The sequence below is a fragment of the Pinus tabuliformis genome, chromosome 8 (assembly GCF_031772625.1).
Source record: "Pinus tabuliformis cultivar Carrire ecotype Pingquan chromosome 8, CPIR1, whole genome shotgun sequence".
Taxonomy (NCBI): domain Eukaryota; kingdom Viridiplantae; phylum Streptophyta; class Pinopsida; order Pinales; family Pinaceae; genus Pinus; species Pinus tabuliformis.
This window is the reverse complement of record NC_142294.1, coordinates 1,376,778,738-1,376,797,945: the sequence shown is the minus strand read 5'-3', so window position 1 is coordinate 1,376,797,945 and position 19,208 is coordinate 1,376,778,738. Positions and strand designations below refer to the sequence as shown.

The 19,208-nt window shown below is 34.1% G+C and overlaps 1 protein-coding gene across 1 annotated transcript; it reads left to right on the top strand.

Annotated features, from left to right (window-relative positions):
• The first annotated feature begins 13,071 nt into the window (after nucleotides 1–13,071).
• LOC149240636 (uncharacterized) lies at nucleotides 13,072–13,662 on the top strand. Its single transcript, XM_089370250.1, has one exon. The coding sequence runs from the start codon at nucleotides 13,072–13,074 to the stop codon at nucleotides 13,660–13,662; it is 591 nt and encodes a 196-aa protein (XP_089226376.1).
• The last annotated feature ends 5,546 nt before the right edge of the window (nucleotides 13,663–19,208 follow it).

Below are 19,208 nucleotides of genomic sequence, written 5' to 3'. Positions count from 1 at the left end.
AGAAATAAAAACGCAGCAATTAAAAGACATCTGTACAGCTATTATACATGAAACAAGAAAGAGAAATGCAGGAAATTAAAGATTACTATACAGGGCTTCAGAAAACAGGGGCCCTCTGCCTACTTCAGCCGGTTCAAGGAGCAGTTATACGCTTAAGTGTAAAACAGTATTCTCATGTATTGCCAGCAAATGTAAAAGTAAAGTGGGGAGCTCAAAATTACAAAGCGATTACAACAACGACTAACTATCCAGCGTTCAAAGACGCTTTATTTATAACAGAGGAAAGAAAACTAACTTAACGAAAACTAAGCTATTCAAGCAGCTGTGTAAAAACACGTAATCTTGCTGCATCCTCGGATTTAGGCAACGGTCGTTGTGGGCATTCAACCTGCTGTTGGATTCATGTTTCCCACTATCTTCGTGGCTGAGGAAGATGCCACCTGTTCTTCACGTGCTCCAGAACAGAACATGCAGAGCCGTGCCACCGCCAATGACTTCTGTTGACCGTATTGCCTCCTCGTTGACCACGGGTTTTTATGACCGGTTTGGGTGAGCTGGAAGGACACACACCATGTCCTTGGTTCCACGAACTTTCTCATGTGGCTCTTCTTCCCGGAGGACACCTGGAACATATCATTTAATAAAACAGCTGCGGAATCCGGGGTTGGCTGCGGAAACTGGGATCAGCTACGGAAACCCTGTGTGAGCTGCGGAAACGCAGCACTTTGAACCAAAATTCTAAACCAACAACAGTCATTAGCATAATTAGCAAACCATGTAAAAAGTCCTAAAATACAATGATTTGAGCAATTTGATGGAGTGAATGAGTGGCAAAAGAAGGAAATGAATAGGAAAAGGAGGCTGAGAGGATGTGTAAAGAAGTGCAGGTTTGAGACTCAACAATACTGCAAGAAGAATTGGGCTGAAATATGTACCGGTGAAGGCACAGATGAAGACAGTCAATTCTCCTCCTGATAATGTTCTTGGTGTAGCTGAAAAGGTGGACACAACACTTGGTGAGTGGACGGGGAAGGTCAACTTCACTATAGTGTGGATTGATGACTATGAGGCTGTATTAGGAATGGAATTCATGAAACAGTTTGATGCTATGATTGTTCCACATTTGAGGAAGTTGTACATTTACGATGGAAGGGAAGATGTACCCATTGGTGTACCAACCATTGGAGTGACAAGGCCTGATTGTAAGTTGGCAGTGATGCAAATGGAGGATGAGAAGTGAATGGAAGACATGAGTAAGCAGTTGTCTATGGTTGAGACAAAGCTTACCGAGCAGTCATTAGTCATCAGGACACTTTCAGATAGTATCTTGGATTTGTCAAGAAGGCTAGAAGTGGTCGAGGATGATGATGATGATGATGAGGCATATGTGAGGCCGAATGTCCAGGAGGAGGATTGGGTCACTTATCTACAAAGGATGGAGATAGAAGATCCTGACAGATGGATTGAGTTGATTAGTGAGGGTGAGCCTTCAGGCTCTACTCCCTCCACATCTTCTTAGATGACAAGAAGATGGGGCTCATTGTTAGTTGCTCATTGCAATGAGTCCTTAAAGCAGGTTGAGCAGGTATGACAGATGGTGCAGGGATGGCTTGGCATCAAGCATCATGACATGTTGCAGATGGGATGGATTTTCCATGGACCTAAGCATGGGCGAGATTCTTGGTGAGTCCAAGATGTGGTAGAATCCGAGATAGACTGGTGAAGGCATAAGGATGTTCACTCTCATGGCTTGAGCATGACAGTTGGATTAGCTACCCAACTAGTTTAGACATGGGGTCCAGAAGTGCACAGAGAGATGTTGGCATTAGGTAGAAAAGGAGGACAATTCACAGGATGAGGACGACACATGGTGGAGATGGAGTTCTACATATGTTGCAGGGATGTTTGCAATATGTGGCGGAGTTGACATCATGGACCAAGGATGAGACAGACATTGATGATGATCTTGGTGGATGGTTACCAGGATGGTATGTTGTCGAGGACGACAACGACTTCAGGTGGAGGAGGATGTAACGACCTGCAGTTCCTGGGCGCGCGGGTGGACAGTGCGTGCGCACGGGTAGGCTTGAACGTGCGGTTCGGTTGAGCTGAACGACTACGGTTATGTGATGGGAGAGCTCTCTCTTGGATGTGCGATGTATTATATGCATGATAGAAGGGGAGGGTGAGCATATATATGCGTGGTGGCATGGTGACAAACGTTATGGAGGCCGACCAACAGTTGTGTGGAGCCGACGATGTGTTTGGGTGGCTTTGCGATGGCGTGTGGAGAGTTGGTCGAGTCGGTTGAGCAGCCAGACTTCGCCCCACGGTTGATATAAGTTGAAAATGCATGGATGGAATTTGGAACATCATCCATCGCTCAAACATCTTCGCTCTATGAGGTAAAGGCGTAGTTATAAGGAGGAGGTGCAGGTTTAGTAATCCGCCCATTCTTGGGTAGGGTTGCACGGTGATAGCGCGGTTGTGGGTGAAGGTGCGGGCAGGAGTGCCCAGTGGTTGGGTGAGGGCGTGCACGGGTGTGTGGCGCCCAACGGACAGTTTAGGCGTGCACGGGTGTGTGCGCCCGGTTTTGTGCGACGACTTGGCGTGGGCGTCTTGGTGACTCGGGTGAGTGCCTGCCCGGCGTGCAAGTGTGCACGGTGACTCGGTGAGATTGTGAACGGAGGTGTGTCTCGGGTAGAGGCGTCTGTGTGTGGCGACTTGGAGGTGCGCCCGAGTTGGGCAAACAACACGATCGTGCGACAAGGTGAACGAAGCGTTGGTGAGTCATGCAGCGACCGTGCAGAGGTGCTGACGAGCTAGGCAACTGAGTTTTGCCTTGGATTGTAAATTTGGCTAAGTATGAAACTTGGGGTTTCCAAGTATACTTGTAAAGCTTTGTAAACTGTTGTATAATATATTGATTCGGGCAGACTCATTGTTCAGGGAGTTGCCCCTCCCTTTATACTATGCAATTGTGTTCTTCATTTATAATTGTTGATGATAATGAATGTGTATGGGTGTTCATTGGTATAAAGGATAACATAGTAATACTTGGTTGCGAAAGACAAACTAAGTAGGAGTAAGTGGTTAGACGTAGTCCACGAACATAAGTATTGGTAAAAAGAAAGTGTTCGGTGGTGCCGCACTTCGCTAAGAGCGGTTGAAAGACTACCGCCGGCTTGGGGGCATGACACACCCTATTTCTTTGGCCTTGGCCTAAGTATCTATTATGCAAAGGTTGAAAATAGATTGGAACTACTCTAGCTTAAGGGTTGCATTGATTTAAGGCATAGCCCTCTGAAACTCAACATTTTTTATCACACAACTATGTTGCAAAGAAAGGAATCTAATGTAACAATGTCAATAATATGGAATCAAACCAGGGTGCGGAAGTGAATGAGTACATTACAAGTTGTTTTTCAACTTCAACCAATAAAAACCAAGCAAGACCAATACTAGGAACATTAGCTTATTGGATCCTTGAAAACTACATGGAACCTATACCACTAACCATGTAACCAAATCCAAACACTACCAAAGAGGACTCAATTGTAGATCATCTTAGCCTCTTTAGAGAAGGATAAAAAAAATATAATGACATAATTTCCCTCCTCAAATGGAATATTATGCTTTCTTGTGAGTAGTAAGCAATAGCAAAATTTGGGAGTGGTAATATCTTTAATTTTTTGCCACCTTACAAATCTTCAATGCATTTTCACTATCAATGCAGACCCTCTATACTCCTCCTAAGAGAAACCTCATGTGTCTACTGGAGGCAGATGGGAGCTATGATTGTTTGGACATGGATTAGATGGAAATTTCATCGCAATTCTTCATGGTGTAGTTCCATATCTAGATCCAATTATAGATAGAGATGAAAATCCATAGGTTAGAATAGAGGCCACAAATGTCAAGATGGTTTAAGGTATGGTTTTTTCCCATGCTTATGTTGTTTTCAAGTTGTATTTAATGAGAAACTCTAACAATGTATGTTTGAGTTATAATTATATGCAATTTTACTCAAAGGAGTACGATGACGTGATGGTAGAGAAAATTGCACATTGCATAGGTGGATTTATGCATGCATTGTGTAATTATGAAACATATTACCACACGAATTTTAGACCGCATAGGATTTCCATGGTTGTAGATCCTATGCTTAGTCTTGCTAATATAATTAAGATGTGTTATCGTCTTTAACTACAACTATGTTTCCCTCATTATTATTTAACATGAGGTGCACCATGCATGTTAATTATTTGATTAAATGGTAGTATATGTCTTATATGAACCTTACATATGTTCAATCTCCTTTGTGCATAGTTGATTGTGTGCTTGAAATTGGATTACATTATGAACTAATGGTTAGTACTTATTATAAGTGTTGACATGCTATACCTTAGGATTTATATTTTATGGGAAGGAAAGATTCATTGAACATGGATTTTGTATCTAAAGCTATAATATTATCTTTCAAGTGACCTTTAACCAAATCTTAATGGGAGAAGCAATGATCAGAAATTCAACATTCCCAATTACAATCATTTTACACCTTAATAGTGCAAGAGGAGAAAAATAATGATAGGTAAGTTATGCTACTCATATTTTGTATATCATTTAAATTTACTTGGTCCCCTTTAGTGTTGAATCTTTATGAAAAAATCTTTTGAATTTTTAAACAAATTTGTTTTTATTTGGAGTTCTAGCTAGGAAAATAAGGCTAATTTCAACAAACTAAGGTACAATATCAAGTAAGAAGGCTTCAATTGGTTGTTGAATAGCACAACAATGGTCATCATAATGTCATCATGCATGTCATACGTGTGGCTTTTGCTAAGGCCCCTAGTGTATTTATCAATGTAGGGTAATGCTAAGCTCTATGCATAACAGATGAAAGATGAGAGACAAATCAGATCATGTAAGATGGAAGATGAATGAAATATGAAAGATAGATCACATATCATAAGATAGAAGATATATAGGTAGTGTATTGGTTGAACTTTTAATTTTAGACTATGATTATGATTGATATACTAGTCTATCCATATAATTTTAACGGTTAATGAACGTTGATAGGCTTATGAAATTGATGCAAGCAAGAAAGAAATATATGGAAATAGGGTTCACAAGACTTCAATTTGTATTCACATTTATGTTGAGAGGGGGGAGTGAATCTATATAATGATAATTTTACTTCTGTAAACATTTGACCATCATAAAACATCAATATCATAAATTTAACAACATAAGATATACGTGGAAAATCTTATGGGAGAAAACCAAAAAAATCCTTTATATGAATGATATTGTAGGAACGAAACCACTATTACATCAATTTCTAAAAACTAGCCTACAAGAGACACTAGTATCCTCTGCTATTTTGTACTCACGAACCTACAAGAGACATCAATACTCTCTATTTATTTGTAGGCACCAACCTATAGGAGACACCAATCCCTTATGTTGATTTGCATGCCCCTGCATACATGATACACAAATCCCCTCTACTGTTTAGTAGGAACCAACCTGAATCCCCTCTCACTCAATTGTTATTTTAGAAGAACAATTTTGATTTATTTTTAATAAACAAATCTACAATGCAATTGGGACTACTTAAGAAGGGTTACATTTATAAAATTGAGAAAATAGACTGTAGTGGTTCTAAGAATTGTTCTTGAAAAAATGTTTGACAATTAAACTGGGTGTTTCTAAGATTTGTTATTCTGCAAATAAGATTAAAACATCAACTGGTTAACTAGATTATGTGTTGTTTTGAGTCAAATAAATTTGTAGTTCTAATAAATGGCTTTACATCAAGTGTTTTTAGGGAATCTAGAGAGCTCAGAAATGTATGTCCTTTGTCTCCTTTCTTGTTTAGTTTTGTGGCATAGGGTCTTAGCAAGTTAATAAAGGAATCTAGGTAAGTTGGATTCATCAAAGTCATCAAATTCATAAGAACCATAATGGTCACACATATGTCATTTGTTGATAATGTTTTACTTTTATGGAGAGGCAATTTCAGGGAGATGGCTTACCTTAAATATTTACTAGAATAGTTTTGCAAAGCTTTGAGAATGGAAATAATATTGCATACGTCATGCCTATTGGTTAATGGAATGACTGATCTGATGAAAATAGGACTTGAACAAGATTTTTGCATGCATATTGAACCCTTGGACAGGGAATTTAAGCATCTAGGTTTTTACTTAAAGCCTAGTGACTTTATATTTGTAGATTGGATGAGGCTTTCTAAAAAGGTTGAATATAGAATCACCTATTGGTGTCATAGATTATTGTCATGGGGAGGAAGGCTGGTGATGGTAAAAATCAGTTTTAGAAGGAATTCATGGATATTGGATTTCTATTACACAAATTTGAAAAGGTATTTTAGAGAATATTAGAATAAAATGTTTCAATTTTCTATGGTATATAAGAAGAGTGGACAAAGGGGTATCACTTTTAAAGTGGACCAATTTGCCATAGCTAAGTAACTTTGATGTTCGGTGCTAAATAATGTGTCTTTGTTTAGGCATGCTTTAGTAGGAAGGAGCCTTTAGGGCTATTGTTTAGTAAAGGTATGTGAGGGGAAGTGATGAAATCCAACTACCATGTGAAAACAATAAGAAGAATGAATTAGAGAAGAGAGAAATATTACTAAATTGGATTCAAATGCATGAAAAGGATTGGTAAAATTCTTTGACATATTAGAAAACTAGATGGCTTATAAGATAAGGACACATAATAATTTGGCAATTCGTAAGGACCCCTAGATTGCTTGTAATGGAAATCATAGGATTTCATAACCTCTTCTTCTATCACATCATGTGAAAGGATCATCCATATTAGAATATTCTTTTGCATAGGTGGTTTGTACAAATAGGATACAAGGATTAAGACCTATGTATGAGTATAAAATGGACCCAATACATTAATTTATTAAAACAAAATCGTATTTGATTATAAGACCATATTGATCAATTAAATTGGTCAAGGAAGAAAGCTATAGGGGTTCTTATTGCAAAGCTAGGTTATGCTTCTAAATTTAGTGAAGAGTGAGGTTAAGTGAGACTATAATGGTGGAAAGTAATTTTCCCTACAAAAACTAGAGTTTTTCTTTGGCTTGCACGAGAAAAGAAGGTGCTAACATGGGACAATAGTCATAAAAGGAATTAGGACCTAATGGTATTACCTATGAAAGAATGAAGTGAAATTTTGGACCAATTATATGTACATGTTGTCCATTTTCTAAGGTTATTTGGATGGAGGCACTTTAATGCTATAATTTGCAAGTTCAATGGGACAAATCTTATATGTTGTAATTTTTGTAATCATGGTTGTTAGATATAACTATTTCATATGTCAAAACTATAAGTTATTATATTTTGAGGGGAATTTCATGGGAATTTCACTCACTACAATCAAGTTAATATTAGAAGGAAAAAAAGCACGTGTAGAAGGTTATCACATCAAATAAGCCTTTAGTTCGAAAAAGAAAAGAAACCTCCCAAAAAACTATTCCAAGAATATAATTTACAAAACCCTAACATTGGTTACACCATGCCCCAAGGATTCTTAGATGGAGCTTTTCAAGGCATGCCAAGGGTTTGTGGGAAAGGGCTTTACTCATTTTGGATAGTGCTTGTAATTTCTCACTAAAGCATGTTATGAATTTTTTGGTAATAATATCAAAGAGCCCTGGATCCTACTCAAAGTAAAAAAATAAATAAATCAGTGAGAGGACTATGGCCTTAGGATACTCCAACTTTCTAGCCGAATAGGAAAATGGAAAAAAGAACAAATTCAAAGTTGGATTTTGGAGCGCCTTGTGGGAGAGATTGTGGATTAAATGTCCCTTTTGGGGATGAGATGCTTTTTGAGGATCACATTTTCTATTTTTGAATATATAAATGATAAGAAGATTTTTCTCAATGGAGATGTCAACATTGATTTGTCTGAGGCCTTGAGGCCTTTGTCTGATGAAGCATGAGATAAATGGACTAGAAAATGGGAAAAACAAATTCAAAACTTGATTTTGGAGCCAATTGTTGGTGGGATTGTGGATTAAATGTTCCTTTTTTAAAGTAAGATGTGTTTCGAGCATCATAATTTCTAATTTTGAATATATAAATGACAAGGCACTTTTTGTTAACAGAGTTAACAACATTGATAAAACATGAGATAAATGTCATGGATATTAGCAAATGCATATAAGTAGAGTAGTTGTAAAATCTTCACTTATTGATATAGTGTAGCTGTAGAATCCTCACTTATTGATATAGTGGGAGCAACGGAAAGTTTCACTTTTATTATTGGAGAAAAAGGCTTGTGAGCTTAAAGCATATAACACTTCAGTGACGTATTGAAAAATGGAACTTTGAAAAACATTTTATATGGGAAAACAGTTATGTTTTTTAAATAATTTTAAAACATATAAATATCAAAAAAATATGAAATATATATATATGAAATTAATTTAAATATATTAAATAAAAGTTATATTATATTTCCGCATATGTATAAATTAAATAATATTAAAGAGGACGAATAACTAATATTATTAAATTGGAAGAATAAATAATATTAGAGAGGAAGAATTTTTAAGAATTATATTATATTTTAACATACGTATAAAATAAATAATATTAAAGAGCAAGAATAAATAATATCAGAGAGAAGGAAGTTTTAAGAATAGTTTAAAATTTTGATAAATTTTATTGATGGTTTAGGGATATAAATTAAATAAAGGTTATATTATATTTTAACAATACGTATACCTAATGTTAAAGTGGAAGAATTTTTAAGATAATTTTTAAATTTTGATCAATTTAATGAATGGTGTAGGGATATTAATTTTGAAGTAATAAGATGGTGTGAAGATATTAATTTTTTAAGGTAAAATTATTAAAAAAAAATTTAGATATTTTATTAAATATTTTTATTTTTAAATTTAAAAAAGATTGTAATTGTGTTGATAGTTTAATATGGGGTAGATGTCAAGGGTTATGTTAATGCTGGTTTAGTATAGGGTTGTGAATTCACTATAGGGGTATAGGGGTAGATGTGTAGGTGTAAATGTTTAACATTTAACATAAGTATTTAACATTTATATATTCTCAATTAAAAATATATATATTAAAATTATTAAACAAAAAGTTAAAAGTAATATAAAGTAGTAATGTCTATAAACATTTAAATGTTGGCTCAATTAATAATAAAAATTTAAAGTTAAAGTCAACTGGTTATATTTTGATTTTGTTATTAACTTGTAAATAGACTTTGTTACAATACCATGGACCAACACTATCGCTTATCAATATCACATGCCCAAAAACCATAACTTATTTTACAATCAAAATATTTTATAACAATATGACATGATTCTTAACCATTGATATTCACCCCTACTTTACCGTGGATATTATTAACATGTAAATAGGCTTTGTTACTATCATGGGTCAATACCATGGCTCATCAATACCACATGCCCGAAAACATAAGTTATTTCACTATCAAAATATTTTATAAATATGTTATTTTAATTTTATTTCATAACATTTTTTTTAATCAAATCTAGAAAGAAGAAAGAACAAATGCAAAGTTGGATTTTGGAGCGCCTTGTGGGAGAGATTGTGGATTAAATGTCCCCTTTTGGGGATGAGATGCTTTTTGAGGATCACATTTTCTATTTTTGAATATATAAATGATAAGAAGACTTTTCTCAATGGAGATGTCAACATTGATTTGTTTGAGGCCTCGAGGCCTTTGTCTGATGAAGCATGAGATAAGTGAGCTAGAAAATGGGAAAAACAAATTTAAAACTTGATTTTGGAGCCAATTGTTGGTGGGATTGTGGATTAAATGTTCTTTTTTAGAATAAGATGTGTTTCAAAGATCATAATTTCTAATTTTGAATATATAAATTACAAGGCACTTTTTGTTAACAGAGTTAACAACATTGATGAAACATGAGATAAATGTCATAGATATTAACAAATGCATATAAGTAGAGTAGTTGTAGAATCCTCACTTATTGATATAGTGTAATTGTAGAATCTTCACTTATTAATATAGTGAGACCAATTGAAAGTTTCACTTTTATTATTGGAGAAGAAAGCTGGTGAGCTCAAAGCATATAACATTTCAGTGAATTATTGAAAAATGGAACTTTGAAAAACATTTTATATGGAAAACAGCTATGATTTTAAAACATATAAATATGAAAAATATGACATATATATGAGGGAAAAATTATTTTAAATATATTAAATAAAAGTTATATTATATTTGCGCATAGGTATAAAATAAATAATATTAAAGAGGACGAATAAATAATATTATTAAATTGAAATAATAAATAATATTAGAGAGGAAGAATTTTTAAGAATTATATTATATTTTAACATATTTATAAAATAAATAATATTAAAGAGCAAGAGTAAATAATATCAGAGAGAAGGACGTTTTAAGAATAGTTTAAGATTTTGATAAATTTTATTGATGGTTTAGGGATATAAATTATATAAAGGTTATATTATATTTTAACATACGTATACGTAATGTTAAAGAGGAAGAATTTTTAAGATAATTTTTAAATTTTGATAAATTTAATGAATGGTGTAGGGATATTAATTTTGAAGTAATAAGATGGTGTAAAGATATTAACTTTTTAAAGTAAAATTATTAAAATTTGTTTAGATATTTTATTAAATATTTTTATTTTTAAATTTAAAAAAAATTGTAATTGTTGATAGTTTAATATGGGGTAGATGTCAAGGGTAATGTTAATGCTCGTTTAGTATAGGGTTGTGAGTCTACTATAGAGGTAGATGTGTAGGTGTAAATGTTTAACATTTAACATAAGTATTTAACTTTTATATATTTCAATTACAAAATATTAAAATTAATAAACAAAAAGTTAAAAGTAATATAAAGCGTAATGTCTATAAACATTTAAATGTTGGCTCAATTAATAATAAAAATTTAAAGTTAAAGTCAATTGGTTATATTTTGATTTTGTTATTAACTTGTAAATAGACTTTGTTACAATACCATGGACCAACACTATCACTTATCAATATCACATGCCCAAAAACCGTAACTTATTTTACAATTAGAGTATTTTATAACAATATGACATGATTCTTAACCATTGATATTCACCCCTACTTTATGATAGATATTATTAACATGTAAATAGGCTTTGTTACTATCATAGGTCAATACGAGGGCTCATCAATACTACATGCCCGAAAACATAAGTTATTTCACTATCAAAATATTTTATAAATATGTTATTTTAATTTTATTTTATAACATTTTTTTAATCAAATCTAGCAGGAAAAAATTTATAATTACTTTTGAGACATATCTAAACCCTTTACCCTCACAACTTAAAAATATTCTCATAGAAATTAAATCAAGGTTATAATAAAATTAAAAAATGAGAATATTTTTATATATAAAGATGTGAAATTTATATAATAATGTAAAATTTACATAATATAAATAATATTATTAAGAACTAACAAGATCCATCTTAACTAAGGATCCAAGGGATGAAAGCAAGCAAATTGACTAACAATAATAAATGAAAGATAGTGCATGATTTTTTTAAGTTTTTCATTATTGTATTTTCTTTGACATGATTGATCCAAAATATCAATTTAATATTTTAGAACCAACTCGGTTTTTATAATTTAGATACTTTCTTAGATACAAAGAGAGAGAGAGAGAGAAAGAGAGAGAGAGTGATGGGGGGAGAGAAAGAGGGAGGTGGGAGAGAGAGGGAGAGAGAGGAAGGAAGAGAGAGAGGGGAGAGAGGGAAAGAGAGAGAAATTGAGTTGGAGGGGGAGAGAGAGGGAGGAAAGAAAAAAGACATAGAGAGATATAGGTGGAGAGAGAGGGAGTGACAAGGGAGAGATGGGGAGAGAGGAGAGGAGGCAAGAGAGAGAAGAGGAGAGGAGAGAGATGGGGAGAGAAGGGGAGATGAGAGAGAGACACACAGAGAGATGGAGGGGAGAGAGAAAATGAGAAAGGGGGGGAGATAGTGATAGAGTTAGAGGGAAGAGAGACGGCGTGATGGGGGGGAGAGACAGAGGGAGGTGGGAGAGAGGAAGGAAGAGAGAGAATACTCGAGAGAGAGAAGGAAAGAGGGAGAGAGAGAGAGATGGAGTTGGAGGGGAGAGAGGGAGGCAAGAAGAAAGACATAGAGGGAGAAAGGTGGAGAGAGAGAGGGAGTGACAAGGGAGAGATGGAGAGAGAGTGAGGGAGAGGGGAGAGTGGGAGGGGAGAAAGTGAGGAGAGAGAGGGAGGGGAGAGAAGGGCAAGAGAGAGAGAGGGAGAAGGGGAAGAGAGAGAGAGAGAGGACGATGGAGGGAGAGAGAGACATAGATATGGAGAAAGAGTATGCTTGTTTGCTGGGGTGAGATAGAGAGAAAGAATAAGAAAAAAAATGCATAGATACAAATATAGATATTATATAGTATTGTATAACCATTCTAGATCAATCTTAACCCTAGATCTATCAAGTGTTGAGAGGGATCAAATCCCTAGAGGTACAAATCTTTCTTACAGTTTTACACCCTAAAAAAAGATTTGTGCTTTAAGAGATTTGATCCCTCTTAGCCCTTGATAGGTAAGAGATTAAGATAAATCTAGACTAATATAATGAAATGCTTATTTATTTATGTAAAATAAAAATAATCTATACGCCTCTTATAAGTAAACCTTAAAAAAAAAAATTACCCCGGAAATTTGATTAATCTCACCTTTGGAAATAAAAAAGAATGTAATCTTATAACATATAAATGTACTTTAATTAAAATGCAAATTGGCAGACCCGTGTTCATGACGCTTCCTTAAAAAGAGTACACATTCATATATATTCATTTGTGAGAGCGCTTGTATACTGTTCAACGCAAACAAATCTTTTGTAGTTAGAAATAGGTCTGCGGCCTGTGCACAAACATCAGATCGAATTCAGTACTTTGTTGGACGCAAGAAATTTATTTTATTTTTATTAGCAATACATACTCAGGGAGACTTAGAAGAGAGTGAAAGGAAACCATGTCTGACACTTCACTAGTATCTCGAAAGAGGTCACATTGTTATGAAGAAGATGCAGAAGTTTCGACCTCCAAGAGGCTACGCCATTGTAATTCGACACTCCATTTTTCTCCCACAACGAGTCCCACTGATCCAAATCCAGATCCACATGCAGCAGCAGCCATTCCAGTTAATGGTTGTGAGTGGGTGGAGTTTCTTTTGCGAGAGATGCAGAGTTCATCAAACATGGATGATGCAAGATCACGTGTCTCAAAATCAATGGAGGCACTTGAAAAGGCCATAGTTAATAGCACAGAAAGAGATTTTATTCATGCTGAAAACCTGCAAAAGGAAAATGTGGTGCTGAAGCAGCAAGTAGAAAGCCTTTCTCGTGATAATGTTATTCTGAAGCGAGCAGTAGCCATACAACACCAACGTCACAAGGAGCATGAAGAAAGAGATCATGAATTGCAGTGTGTGAAACAACTTTTATCACAAAGTGAAGAGCAGCTAAGGACTTTACAGATAAATAATTATGCTCTCTCATTGCAACTTCGTCGGGCGGAGGAAGGTACCCCCATTCCTGGGCGCTTTCACCCAGATGTGTTCTGAAACCTCTGTCTACTTCGGTTCATGGTTATGGGAGTTACAGCGCATTTCAATAATCCAAAGCTGTCGTTGTCCTCACGTATGAAAAGCTGCCCCATAGAGTCTTAAAATTTGTCATAACAATAGCATGATATGTAGGTCAACTTTGATTAACCTAGGGCGAACCATAATTCATATGTAGGTCAACTTTGAGTAGTCAAACAAGGTAGGCTGATCACTCAGAATTACTATGTAAAAGTCGCTATCTATGTCCAGTAAAAGTCTCTATCTATATCCATATAATATACGGAAACAAATATTCGTCCTTTGAGCTAGTCCAACAAAACTGTAATCCGGTCACTGACAACATCACCCGGTTCGATATTCCTCTCTTAGAAAGTTGTTTATACCGCTAGTCTCCAAACTCCAGAAACAGAATTATAACCACGGAATACATTAGCATGAGATCCTTTCAAATGCTACCACTTTGATACAAAGTTTAATTTCTCCATTTTATTTCGTGGCACTCAAACAATTAGCAGCCTAGATAGAGTGCCTGACAAGGATGATTAACTTGGCATCACAAAGCTCTTTGAGGGGAAAGGATGTAGTAAGGGGTTCAACTACCTCTATTGCTTTATATATAAATAAAGCTTTTGTAGCAACATTAAGATGAATTGATGTTGAGATATGGGTGCTCATAACTCTTTAATACCCACTTCCTCTTTCTATTAACCACCAAATCACAAGTAATGATCTTACCATTAACGCTTAGTCAACAAAATTCCTGGGGCAATCTTACATTACTTAGTAGGCTCCTTAATTTAACAAGACATTACTTTCCATCAATACAATATCAAGTTTCAGAAACTTACTAGGCAAATCTTTCACAATTTCTTTTCTTTATATAGCTCAAAGAACTTTCTTGCCAATATGTCTCATTCTTTAATACCATGTCTTGATGTCATATGTCTGATCCTTTAATTCCATATCTTGGTGTCATATGTCCCATCCTTTAATGTCATATATTAGTGTCATCAACTAGATATTGTCTATATTACTACATCAACTTGTGTTGAATTTCTGTGATAGCCCCTAGAATGTCCCAATCCAAATATCTCTCACCAACACCTTTGCACAATGACCCATCTTATGTGAATCTTTCTCAAATATGATATGCATGTCTATATCACACATTTTGTTTATAGATCTAACATTTCTAGTCAAACCTAGAATGTGTGGCACATTTTTTAATGTTTTATTCCAATTTCCTATACCTCTATTAACCAATTGACCTCTCACCTAGAATTTGTTGCACACTTGTTAATATTTTACTCTACTTACCTTTACCTTTGTTAACCAATTGACCTATCACATATAACACATCCTCAATTGATCTTTCCATTTTAATTTTCCTCATCTTGTCTAACAATAGAGATGTCACCACATCATCAAACATCAATGTGATTGTATTACTCCCATTAAGTATAACAAGACTATTAGGTTTGTTTGGCAAAGTAATCTCATCTCCCCTAGACTAATGTTGTTGCACATCTTTATGCAATTAACATTCATCACGTTGAATTTGGAATATCTAAATGGATGTTGATCTAATTGAACTCTACATTACAAATTCTATTGGGTCATAATATCTCATCCTCCTTTCAATAGTTAACCAATTTGCAATTTCCTTATAATCAAACCAAGTATCAACAATTTTCTAATAAGATGTGTAACACCACAATTTCTTGTTTCATTCAGTTTCTTTCATCTATATTTATATACTTGTTTCTTTTTAATTACGTATTTCATCATAGCTTGTTGCACATTAGCAAAGGCAGGGACATACACTACACATCTTTGGCTAGTTTCAGTAAGAGTAGTTTAAGTTTTAAAACAACACACATATATGCTATTATGACCTACAATATTTAATATTCAGCGACGTGGAGAAGAAATATTTATTGATGCATATCGATATGCGCAACTGGGATTTGTACCATCATCTTTCAGAGGGAGTAAAGCTCTCATCTCATACTCAAGAATGTAATGTTTGTTTTGGTCCTAAAGAAAAATCTCATCTCTGTTGCAGTTTTGGAAGATCGTGGTTATGATGTGATCTTCAACGAAGGAAAATAATTCCTTAGACACATAGCCACTAGATAAGTGAAGCAAATTGGGGTTCATGTGAATAACATGTATAAGTTATAAGTGGAATATTGTGTTACATTAAGAAATAAGGTAGAGAATGTGTAGGGCCACGCTGTCGATGGAATTTGGCATGGAATACTTGGCCATTTGCATCATGGTGCCTTGAATATTATGCAGAAAATAACCATGCACATTCCGAAAGGAGGACTTGAGCAACAGGATGTTTTCAAAGGATGTACTTTAGGGAAGTACACAAAACTCACATTCCATGATCAGGTTAGCAAAGCACATGCAGTCCCGGAAATGATCCACTCTGATGTCTGTGGGCATTTCTCGATAGCCTCCACTGCCATGAACAAATATTTTGTTATATTTGTAGATGATTTCTCACAGAACTGTTGGACCTTCTTCATGAAGAAGAAATATTAGACATTATCCAAGACTGTAGAATTCAAGGCATTGGTTAAGAAAGAAACCAATAGTGCGCATTTCATGCTGGGCTAAGGCACAAGACTACGCAGTGTTCAGATTCAGTGGGACAGGATGCAGGGATGGGCACTGGGAGAGCTCACTATGCAATTCTAGGAGTCAAGGAAGGCTAGGATACTACGGAGTTATGCAGTTCAAGGAATCAGGGGATGAGCTTGAGGCTTGAGGTTGAGAAGTGCGCAGTTTAAGCAGTGTTGGGGACATGATTGTGCAATTCTAGAGGTGAAGGTCGGGGCTTGGGCACAAAAATTGCATACTGTAGTAGTCTTGTGAGGTAAGAATTGTGCATTATGCAATGCCAAGAAGCAAGGTCATAGCTAGAGGACCAATACTACGTAATGCGTAGCATAGGGGAGGCTCAGTGAAGCTAAGTTATTTGGTCGGGAAGTTTTTCCGAAAATGGATAAGTGTGGGATCGGTGAGATCAATGTGAATGTTGATGAACTTTGACTATGATCACACACATAATATTTTTGAAGACACAACAACATAAATCATGTGAACACATGAACAAATTATTTCCCTCCATGTGATAGCCTTATGACAAGTTATGATAATTGCGACACCAACGATGTACTTTGCAACAACTATGATGACAAAAAGCTAAATCAATAAATGTACTATTTATTTATAATATATGTGCAAATTGTTTTAAAAAACATACTAATTTTAATTTTCCTTAAAAGTGAATACTAAATCATTATTTATATTTTTAAGTTTACAAAATAAAAATATTTCATTAAAGAAAAATTAAATTGAAAATTTTTTTATCACAACACTAAAAAATAAAAATCAATTTTTCAAGATAATGAAAAAAGAAATTAATCAGTTTTAATGAAGAGTTTTGAAAATTTCACATTATATTTAATGACAAAAAAAACGAAAATTCATGGAAATAATCATCTACATATAAAAAGTTGACATTACAACTAATTTTTTAAAGCCAAATTTACATACCTGCTCTTTCTACACATCTATGTTTATGTATAAATATAAATACAAGGAAAAATAAATTGGTTTTTTAAAAACTATATTATTACAATTCAACCTTGTGATTCACAAGGACTCTCTTATACAAAGGTTTTGGTAATGGTTGGCCAACCCTGGGTAGTCAAAGGTTGGACTCTGTGTTCATTTGAAAACATTAAGGATGGAGACTAAACCCGACCCCGACTATTGGTGGACCCTGTAAGCATTCTCACAAATACTCGCATCTTAATTACTTATGATTTTCAAATACTATTCATTGTTATTAATGCTTCTTCTAAAATGTAATAGGAAAGTATGGAGGCTAGGCACATAAATGTGATTAATTATTTTTTTAATAATCATAAAATTGAAATTTATTTAAAATTTTAAATAATAAATAACATTTTTAGTTTTGATGATCATTACTATCTTTATTTTATCTTCAATTTTCACGACAAAAACAATTGATATGAAAATTATGAAGCTTTAAAATGATAGGATTAATATATATTTTTGATGGCATTTTTAGCTTTGATGATAATTTCCATCTTTATTTAATCAATTTTAATGAAAAGTTTTGAAAATTTCACATTATTATCACTGAGAACAAAACAAAAATTAAAGGACATTATCATCTGCATATAAAAAGTTGACATCACAACTAATTTTTATTAGAGCCAATTTCACACACCTGCCCTTTTTACGCATCTATATTTATGTATAAATATAAATACAAGGAAAAATAATTTGGTTTTTTCAAACTTATATTTTTACAATTCAACATTTTGATTCACAAGAACTCTTTTACACAAAGGTTTTGGTAATGGTCGGCCAACTCTGACTAGTCAGAGGTCAGACCCTACATTCATTTGACAACATTAAGAGTGAAGACTAAACTCGACCCCGACTGTTGGTGGATCCTGCAAGTATTCTCACGAATACTCTCATCTTAATTAACTATGATGTACATATACAACTCGCCGTTATTAATGCTTCTTCTAACGGAATTTGAAATCATTGATTACGACGAAATGTAACGTTGTTTGGGAATCGACACATGTGGACATACCTAAATAAAATATATTCAATAATAAAATCAAATCGATAGGCACCTAAACATGGATAGATAATGTACTTTGGTGATTCTAGAATATTTTATAAATATGGTGATAAGTGGAAAGTGAATATTTAGGAAATTTGACAATCTCAGTGAAAGGGTTAAACTTAAAATTTATCCGACATCTTTATAAAATGTTCTCAAATCTGCCATCAAAATAAAAATGGCCACGTACTTTCATGTTATAATTTGTTACACAACTTTGGAACGACTAGACAATTCTATACACAGGGTCGTAAATCGTTAACCTAGCGGAGACAAATTTAATCCACCAATGTTATTAACCAAACCCAAAATTCCATTTGTAGTGAGTGGAGATAGTCACTATATGGTAGAAAAAACCATTTGGAATGAGGAGACAATAAAATAAACTAAATCATATATGTTATGAAATGGTAGATTTCAGGATAAAAATTAGTACTAACTAGGCATGCCTATTCCTAACCAAATAAAAGAAGCTTCTTCGACTCGAGTCTGTTGCATACTTTATAATATATACAAATTTTCCAACTATATTTGAAACCTAATTTGAATTTATGCCTTAAAATTTATACATATTTATAATTCATATTTCATTGACATAAATTTATTTTAAGTTAACATTTAAAATTTAAATCTAATTACAAATAATATTATTTTTTATTCATTTAAAAATTAAATTTAAGTATAAATAATATTATTTTTTATTTAATAATTCTTTTATTAATTCATCTATTTTGAAATTTAAATATATTTATAAACAGTTTACTACACTAAATTAGAGTCACGTCAGCTTGCCGACTTTGTCTTTTTCCTAGGCCCACACTAGGTCGAAATTTAGAACTAGTTGGGGTCGGCTCTCTTT

What these genes read in the sequence shown, in the direction of transcription:
- LOC149240636 (XM_089370250.1), top strand. Translation starts at nt 13,072, where the DNA reads ATGTCTGACACTTCACTAGTATCTCGAAAGAGGTCACATTGTTATGAA.